This window comes from Miscanthus floridulus, chromosome 9 (genome assembly GCF_019320115.1).
Source record: "Miscanthus floridulus cultivar M001 chromosome 9, ASM1932011v1, whole genome shotgun sequence".
NCBI lineage: Eukaryota > Viridiplantae > Streptophyta > Magnoliopsida > Poales > Poaceae > Miscanthus > Miscanthus floridulus.
This window is the reverse complement of record NC_089588.1, coordinates 133,946,320-133,955,875: the sequence shown is the minus strand read 5'-3', so window position 1 is coordinate 133,955,875 and position 9,556 is coordinate 133,946,320. Positions and strand designations below refer to the sequence as shown.

General features: G+C 46.1%; 1 protein-coding gene across 1 annotated transcript; it reads right to left on the bottom strand.

The window, feature by feature from the left end:
* Positions 1-218: 218 nt before the first annotated feature.
* LOC136480995 (noroxomaritidine/norcraugsodine reductase-like) lies at positions 219-8,924 on the bottom strand. Its single transcript, XM_066478396.1, has 4 exons — positions 8,724-8,924; positions 1,136-1,343; positions 479-585; positions 219-383 (listed from the first exon to the last, which is right to left on the bottom strand). Exons 1-4 carry the CDS (start codon positions 8,922-8,924, stop codon positions 219-221), a joined length of 681 nt encoding a protein of 226 aa, XP_066334493.1.
* Positions 8,925-9,556: the final 632 nt, after the last annotated feature.

Sequence of the window (9,556 nt, the reverse complement as noted above, 5' to 3'; positions counted from 1 at the left end):
AGATGCGTGCAATTCTAGGAGAGAGGACTACTAGAGCAATTGTCATAACAAAAATATGGAGACAATAGCGGGGTGCCACAAAAGAAAATACGCAGTAATAAAAATCAATAAGACAACCAGCGGAGGTTGCAGTTCAGAACGCGAAATGACAAACGGATTGGACGACGAAACAAGAACACGACGAACGTTATTCTCTGCCGGCTAAATCACCTGCTAGATCAGGCACTAATGGTCCGGCCGCCGTCCACGCAGATGACCTGGCCAGTGACGTAGGACGCCACCGGCATGCAGAGGAAGGACACCATGGACGCCACCTCCACCGGCTCGCTGTCCCGCCGCATAGGGGCCCTGGTTAACGATTGCTCCATGGCCTCTGATGGTGCCTATTAGGAGTATTTAATTTACATTGTCAACTAATTTCTTGTCGGCAATTATATATACTGTATTAATTATGTCTCCATAGTTAGAGTATAAGTACCTCTTTCGCCTTGTCGGTCATGATCAGCCCAGGTGCCACGCAGTTCACACGAATCTTATCGCTGGCCCACTCGGTGGCTAGGCTCCTTGGTAGTTGGTTCATTCCGGCTGGCATGCGCGCAAATAAAACAAATTTACTTTCAAGGCCATAACATATGGTAAGATAAATGACGTATATACCCTCTGTGATTACAATATTTATGTTGGTGATAGACACTAATGAGGTATACATGGGTCTTTTGGGTGTTTGTTATAATTTGGTACAAACATTGAACTCTGTATTTCTTATATTTCAGGAGGAAGGGAGTATCTCATACAAGTAAATTTATACACATGGACTTACGAGGTGTGTGTGTGTGATTCAAATACTTTCGAATTTTTCAGTTTTTGTGGTGTGCCGTATGCCAAGCAGTATAACAAGGAAAATGGAATGCAAATTCAAAATTCGAACAGAGCAATTTTTTCCATCATCTTGACAAAAAACCTTAATTAATTTATGTGATTATGTCTTCTAAAACAATACTTCGTCAAATCTTATAAAACAACAAAAATGAATAATTATTTACTTTAAAACATTGGAAGTTATGCTTATAATTGTATTCTGAAATCAGAATATCTGAAAAGTCTTGTGAATTTGGAAAATTATAAAGGCTTATACCTTTGGCGGTGCCATAGAGGGTGAGGTCGTGGTAGGCCAGCAAACTTCCAATGAAGGAGACATTGACAACGCTTCCGCCGCCGGTGAGGGAGGCGTTGAGGAGGAGAGGGTGCGCGAGCTGGCAGAGATGGAAGCATGTCTCCAGGTTGGTCGCCATGCAACGTGAGAAGTCCTCCACCGTGCACAGCGCCACCGGTTTCACGAGCGTCTGCGCCGCATTGTTCACTACTACAAAATGATTTTGATAGACAAGATGTTTCATTAATAGAGGTAGACAAAAGGTAAGGTAGTCTCTAAAGAAAACCAATGATTTTTAGAGGCGGTCGACTCATTTTTGAAGCTAACGACGCAAGTCAAAATCCATTACCATAGGCGGACTTCTTAAGAGGTTTGTCTCACTAATTGAGCCTGAGGCTCATGAGGGCTAAAACTTAACATGCATATATAAGCGAACACTTATCTCTCTCTCGCCATTTCTCTCCCGACTCAACGCGGTGGCAATCCTCTCTCACTCCCAAGCTGCCGAGGGCGCTCATGGCAGTAGTTGGCGTAACCCACCTGACACACTCTCTTCTCTCACCCTCTCTCTAGGGGTGAGAACCGAGCCAAGGGCACAGAGCACAATGGAGAAACCTGTGTTGGTGGCTCTGGTTCGGCTTTTCTGTCCTCAAGCTTGACGCCTTCGATGGCTCCAGTGAGATCTGTGGCAGCATGGCACTCGTCGGCATGCGGACTTTAAGTTGGGCTTAGTAGCAGGCCTCTAAAAACGCTCAACACCCATCTCTAAATCCCTTTTTTGCACTAGTTTTTTTCGCTCTTCCTACATCTTTGTCGACTGAGATGTGTTGGTTGTTCAGCTGACGGTGCCCGTGCCACTTCCTCACGCGCACGCGTCTCCTTCTCTCCCCTGTGGCGGCGGCAGTGCCGGCGAGGTAGGCCCTTCCCCTCTTCCTCCTCCTCCTCCTAGATCTGCAAGTTAGGGTTCCGGCGAGCTTCTCCCCTCTCTCTCTCTCCCCAACTCCGGCGAGCTTCTCCTCTCTCTATCCCAACTCTAGTGACCTTCGAAAAAGGAGGGGCCCCGGGGAGATAGGCAGGCCAGGCGGTGGGGACGGTGGTCGACCGGTTCGGGGTCCTGTCGGCGGTGGAGTCGAGGCCGTTCGTCGGAGTTAGAGAAGAAAGCTGCGGCGGGAGGAGTGGAGGGGAAGAGGGAGGATGCCGCGGGTCCGGTACGGTCTCGCCGAAGCTCCGCGGCCGTAGCCATAGCCGCAGCGGCAGAGCTCCGGTGAGGCCCTAATGCACCGCGGTGGGGCGGTGGGCAGCGAGAGCTGCTGGAGCCTGGAGGAAGAAGACGAATAGGGGCTAATCTGGACCGTTCGTTTCGGATCCAAGGGATGAGATGCGTCGCCTTAAAGAAATGCAAATCCCAGGCGCCTGGAATATGGCAACATAATTTTTTTAGGGAACTGAAGGAGCTAATCCCCTACAGGAAAGGATGCGTTAAAAAGAACAGGAATGAGAGGAGGTGCATCATGCATGGACGTGTTAGGAACACCATAGTGCCTCTTAACCATAGATCGGGGTAAAGCTTCTTACTTAGATGGGAAAACAGTTGATGTACCTCGATCTAAGTCACCATTCGGTCCACGGATGCCGGTGTTGTGGCAGCTCCAGCGTAGTGGTGGCGAGAAGGCGAGGTCCAATGGCCCAGTGGTGATCGCAGGGGCGATGCAGAGGTGACGGCGGTGCGGTGGGGCATCCCGTCGCTGGCAGCACTCGCTTTTGATCGGGTTAGGTTTACTGTGGGTGGGATTATGGCGGCTCCGGTCAACCTCGTTATCCGAGCCCAGTTCCCAACTCCTCTATTTATAGTGCTGTGCGACAGGGGCCCACCAACCATATTAGGGTTGGGCGCCCCCGATTAGGGCGTAGATCTAAGGGCCCAATAGGCCGTTGGGCCTATTGGTGGAGATCAACTAACATTCTCCCCCTTGATCTCATTACTATTTTTCAATTTCATATCATTTACTTTTGTTCATTCCATTACAGATTAGCGCATAGAGCATATCTCATCGTCACGGTCCATTGCCGATAGATTTAACAGCTACAACACACTACTCTGTTCTGAAATAGATACTTATCTTTGGGCCTTCTTTTGTCCAGGAATTTTAGGCTTTCCTTAAACCCATGCTAGCTACACGTTGGGTGGTAAGCCATTTGTAAGCGGATCCGCGAGCATATTTTCTGTACTTATATGCTCAAGACTTTATGACATGATTCCGGACTTTATCTTTCACAATAATATACTTTATATCAATGTGTTTGGCAGCATCACTTGACTTATTGTTGTGAGCATACTGTACTGCTTGATTATTATCGCAGTATAACTTTAGTGGTCTATAGATGTCGTCATCCACCTTCAAAACCGGGTATGAACTTCTTTAGCCAGTTCACCTGCCCCGTTGCCTCATAACATGCTACAAAACCGTCATACATTGTGGATGATATAGTGATGGTTTGCTTTGAGCTTTTCCATGAAATAGCTTCCCCTATGAGAGTAAATACATATCCCGACGTGGATTTTCTATCATCTCCTGTATAATCAGAATCTGAATATCCCACTATATGGAGTGAATCAGATCTTCTATACGTCATCATGAGGCCTTTCATTCCTTGCAAATAATGCAAGACTTTCTTTACCAATTTCTAGTGTTCTGTTCTAGGATTGCTCTGGAATCTGCCAAGTAACCCGGTAACAAATGCCAAGTCAGGGCGCGTACATACTTGAACATATTGCAAGCTTCCGACAGCTAAAGCATATGGAACCACTTTCATTTGATCGATCTCATATTGGTTTCTAGGGCATTTAAAATCCCCATATCTGTCACCCTTGACTATAGGAGCAGGTGAGAGACTACATTTGTGCATACAGAATTTCTTTAAGATTCTTTCTATGTATGCCTTTTGTGACAGTCCTAATACACCTTTACTTCTATCTCGATGAATCTCGATCCCTAGAACGAACGAGGCTTCACCAAGATCTTTCATATCAAATTTTGAGGACAAAAACTTCTTTGTCTCTAGTAGTACACTGACATCACTACTAGCAAGTAAGATATCATCCACATATAGGATAAAGAAGATAAACTTCCCATTCTTAAACGTTGTATAGACACAATTGTCCTCTACATTCTCTTTAAACACAAAATTCTTTATTGTCTGATCAAACTTCAAGTATCACTGTCTTGAAGCTTGTTTTAATCCATAAATGGATTTCTTTAGGCGGCATCCCATTCGTTCTTTTCCTTCCATGACAAAACCTTTCGGTTGTGCCATGTAAACCTTTTCCTCCAAGTCCCCATTGAGAAATGTCGTCTTTACATCCATCTGATGTAATTCTAAATCGTAATGTGCCACTAATGCCATTATGATTCTGAAGAAATCCTTACATGAGATTGGAGAAAAGGTCTTATTGTAATCAATCCCTTCTCTTTGTGTAAAGCCTTTTACCACAAGTTGTACTTGATATCTCTCTATATTTTTTTGGGAGTCAAGTTTTGTTTTTGTAGACCCATTTACAACCTACTATTTTGGCTCCTTTAGGAATTATCTTCAAGTTCCAAACTTTATTGGCATTCATAGATTTCATTTCATCTTCCATGGCCTCAAGCCACTTTGATGAATGATCACTTTTCATGGCTTATTCAAATGAGGTGGGATTATCCTCCATTTGAAATTCCTCAGTGTTGTATACTTCATTGTCATCAGGAATAGCTGATTTTCTAACTCTTTGAGACCTTCAAGGGGCCTCCACATTTGGCACATCTTCTGTTTGAGGCTGTTGTTGCTCCCCCTCATGTGTGACAATAGGTTCTATAGGATCCTGAAGAACAGGTTCCTTATGGTCATTCATTGTTGCCACAGGCGGAATAACAACAGGTGCTGACACCACAGTATCTTGCACTGCTGGTGCAGCGACAGCAGATAGTGAGAAAATTGGCTCATGAATCATTGGATTGGGCGCATACACCCGTTTTTCTTCAAGGTCAATTTCTCAAGCTACCATGCTCCCCCTCATCAATTCATCCTCTAGGAAGACAGCGTGTCTCGTTTCCACAAACTTTGTATGTCTCTCTGCACAGTAGAAACGAAAACCTTTTGACTTTTCTAGGTAGCCAATGAAATAACAACTTACTGTTTTGGGATCTAGCTTCCCAATGTTTGGGTTAAATCCTTTAGCCTCAGCAGGGCTCCCCCACACACGTAAGTGTTTAGTGAGGGTACTCTTCCTGTCCACAACTCATACGGCGTTTTCGGCACCGACTTACTTGGTACTCTATTGAGAATATGAATGGTGGTTTTTAACGCCTCCATCCACAGGCTCATCTGTAAGGTGGAGTAACTTATCATACTGCGCACCATATCTATCAGGGTACGATTGCGTCTTTCAGCTACTCCATTCTGCTGAGGTTCGCCCAGTGTAGAATACTGGGCTACTTTGCTATTCTCCTGTAACAACCTTGCAAAAAGTCTAGGAATTTATCCATATGGGGTATGCCGACTATAGTACTCCCCCACGGTCGGATCTGATTATTTTAATCTTTAAATTGCATTGGATTTCAGCCTTTTGTCTTAAATATCTATATTTATCCAATGCTTCTGTTCTTTCTTTAATTGGATAAATATAGACATAACGAGAGTAATCATCTAAGAATATTATGAACAAATTATTACCATCCACACTCTTTATAGGAAACTAACCACAGATGTCTGTGTGAATGATCTGTAAAATTCCTGCGCTTCATTTGGCACATTTCTTAATTTTATTTACATACTTTTTCTTTTATGCATTCTCTGCATTGTTCTAAATTTGAGAGCTCTAATGGAGGAAGAATATTATTCTTAACTAGTCTTTTATTCTCCCCTTCGAAATATGGCCTAAACGATAGTGCCATAATTTCGACGACGCATCGTGAGCTCTCTTATACCACAATTTCCAGATTAACTTTCTATCACCAACTGCTTTATCAGCTGGGTAGCATATGTCTTTGAAGAGCCAGTGAACTGACTCTTTATTCTATCGAGGTACTCGGTGACCGTGTCACACTCTGGGATTGAGCCCACAATTGCAGGCTCAATCGTATTCTTTATCACAGCCAAAAAAATTTTATTGGCAGTGACCCTCTTCCTATGCTCAAAGTCATAGGACATCTTTTGGGATTCAAAATATCTCTCTTTAGTTGCCCAAGCAGCATGTTTGTCTCCCTCACCAGTGTCATAGAATCAGTAGGACACGGTGAGGTGACTACTCAGTCCACCTCAGCCAAGATGAAGCCTAGGTCAATCTTTTTCTTCACATAAAAATAACAACAATTGCATGCCTTGATTCCAACATTGGTCAAAATTAAGACATACAATTGTTCTTATACACTAATTCTACATCACCGTTGGGCAGAAATAGAATTAATGCATAAATCATTAAAATTTACATCTGTTCTTATACACTAATTCTATATCACCGTTGGGCAGAAATAGAATTAATGCATAAATCATTAAAATTACGATATTGTTATTAACAACGTTGGTCAGAAAATAACAACACCATAATCATGTCAAAATCTCTTTTTCTCCAATTAAATATCACATTGGTTCAAAATAACTAGAGAATCAATAATTTCTTTAGCAGCGGAAAAACTCTCTTTTTCTCCAATTAAATATCACGTTGGTTCAAAATAACTGGAGAATCAACTATTTCTTTAGCAGCGGAAAAATAATTCAATTAAATGAATTTTGCCCACAGGACAAATCTCTTTTCTATTTTATTTAAGCCATTAATCAATTTCTAGGAAATAAACATTTACTGGAAAAAGGAAAAACAAAAAACAGATTCATTTGATCACTGTGCATTCAGCCCAGCCGGCAAAACGGCCCGACCCATCTTTCTCTGGCGCGCGTTGCCTTACCAGGCCGCAACGTGGGCCTGGGCCGGCAAAGATCTGTGGCGTGCTAGCCCGCCTGGGCTGTGATGCGGCCCATGCGATCTGCGTCGTTGGTTCTGATCGGACGGTCGCGTGCGCGGATAGGGAGAACAAAACCCCGCCCACGGCCGCGCCCTCCAAAACCCTAACTTATTCTCATTCTCTGCCTCTCTCTCTTCCCTCTCTCACGTCGAGTCGGCTCTCTCTCTTCGCTCTCTCACGCCGAGTCAACGCCGAGCGAGATTGAGCGAGGACGGCAGAGCCATGGTGCCGTCGCCGGCCCCCTCGCCGGCGTGCGCGCTCCCCAGTGGGTGAGCGCGCCACCGTCGAGCGGCCTGGCCACGGCGCCCCCTTAACCGAGCCCGGGCGAAACATCTCCCCCCGGCTCGGTCTTCTTCTCCCGCGTGCCGGTCTGCACGACGGCGAGGTAAGCCCTCTAGGTCTACATATTCCCCTTTTCCCCTTCTTTGGATCTTGTTTGCTCTTCTCGGTTGAGTCCGATTGGGATGGGGATTCGTTCTAGGGTTAGGGTTTCAAGATTCGACCCACTGTTTCGATTCAGTTCATCTTTTTAACTTGATTTCCTTTCTTTTCTATTTGTACCGAATCATTCTCTTCCCTTCTTCATCGCGAGTTAGGGTTAGGGTTCTTTTCTCCGATTCGGATCTTGTTTCTCTTTTGGGTTTCCATAGCTTCTTCTTGGATTCAACCGATTTAGGGATCTAGGGTTAGGGTTTCACTGTGTGTCATCCTCGTGGAGTCTTTACGGGTTTTAGGGTTCGGTCTCGTGAGCCGAGGGCCTTTCCTCTTCACCCAGTTAGGGTTAGGGTTCAGGAACCACTGTTCTTCTTTCTTTTTACTCCTTTCCTCAGATCCGAACTGGATCTGTTCTTTTCATGCCACGCGCCGGCGAAAGCATCTTTCCCCGCTCGGTGGCGGTGGTGACCGGGAGTTGGGTGACATCCGCCACTCCCCGGTCCCTTTTCTGTTTTCTTTTATCCGGTTAGGGTTAGGGTTAGGGTTTCAATCTGAAATGGATTGAACCCTTGTTCTTTCTTTTCTATGCTCTACCCCATACTGTAACCTTGGCTCTGATACCAATGTTAGGAACACCATAGTGCCTCTTAACCATAGATCGGGGCAAAGCTTCTTACTTTGATGGGAAAACAGTTGATGTACCTCGATCTAAGTTACCATTCGGTCCACAGACGCCGGTGTTGTGGCAGCTCCAGCGTAGTGGTGGCGAGAAGGCGAGGTCCAGTGGCCCGGTGGTGATCGCAGGGGCGATGCAGAGATGACGGCGGTGCGGTGGGGCATCTCGTCGCTGGCAGCACTCGCTTTTGATCGGGTTAGGTTTACCGTGGGTGGGATTATGGCGGCTCCGGTCAACCTCGTTATCCGAGCTCAGTTCCTCACTCCTCTATTTATAGTGTTGTGCGACAGGAGCCCGCCAACCATATTAGGGTTGGGCGCCCCTGATCAGCGCGCAGATCCAAGGGCCCAGGTGGAGATCAACTAACAGGACGCTCAGTATGACTTATTGACGTGTGATCTGCCGTCGTAGAATGGACATGGATAGCATGTACGGGATAGGACAGTAGGCTTCAGCTTACCATAATGTCGAGCTCGCCGTCGAAGGTGGCCTTGACAGTCTCCATGGGCCTCTCCGGGTTGGCGTGCACGGCGAGGTCACAGGCCATGACCGTGACGTCCAGCCCCATCTTGGACCACCGCCGGTGGCACGCCTCCAGGTCAGCCGCGCTGCGCGAGCACGTGTGCACGCGCACGCCGAACGCAGCCAACTCCTCCACCATGGCGTGCCCGATCCCCTTGCTGCGACGTCGCGCCCGCCAGGCTCCACCGCTCGCCCCTGTGAATCCCACCGCCGGCCGCCATAGCCCTCTTCCTCCGTACTACGTCTCCGTGCGCGTGTCTCACCTACCAGTGTACGCAAGTATGCTAGCTGGCTGCTTCTTCAGTAATTCGGTGCTTTATGAGCAAACAGACACCACACGAAAAGTCTGGTAGCGAGCTTGTCGCCTACGAGCCTCTGAATTCTCATACCGATACAGTGTCCATTTGTCCGTGTCATCTGATTCGACGCCAGCCGCTGCACGTCGTGGAAGAGTGTACATTTCGCACAGTTGTTTCCAACTTCTGGACACCTTGGAATGAAAGGAGTGCTGTCGATAGTCGTAAATACTGTACTTTGAAAATGTCCAGGAAGATTTTAAAACTTTAATTTGACCGGGAAGCGGTGAAAGCTTAAATAAATATATCCACAGTTTTTCATGTTATCTTACTGTTACTAATTAGAGACCCTAACAGAGGTATCACGGTACTTGTTATCAGACGTGCTAGGAATCGTTCTGTAGCCATATGATCCACCCCAGAGTAGTACTAGTAGGAGAGTAATGAACGACATTAGCATTGCGGTGGAATCTGA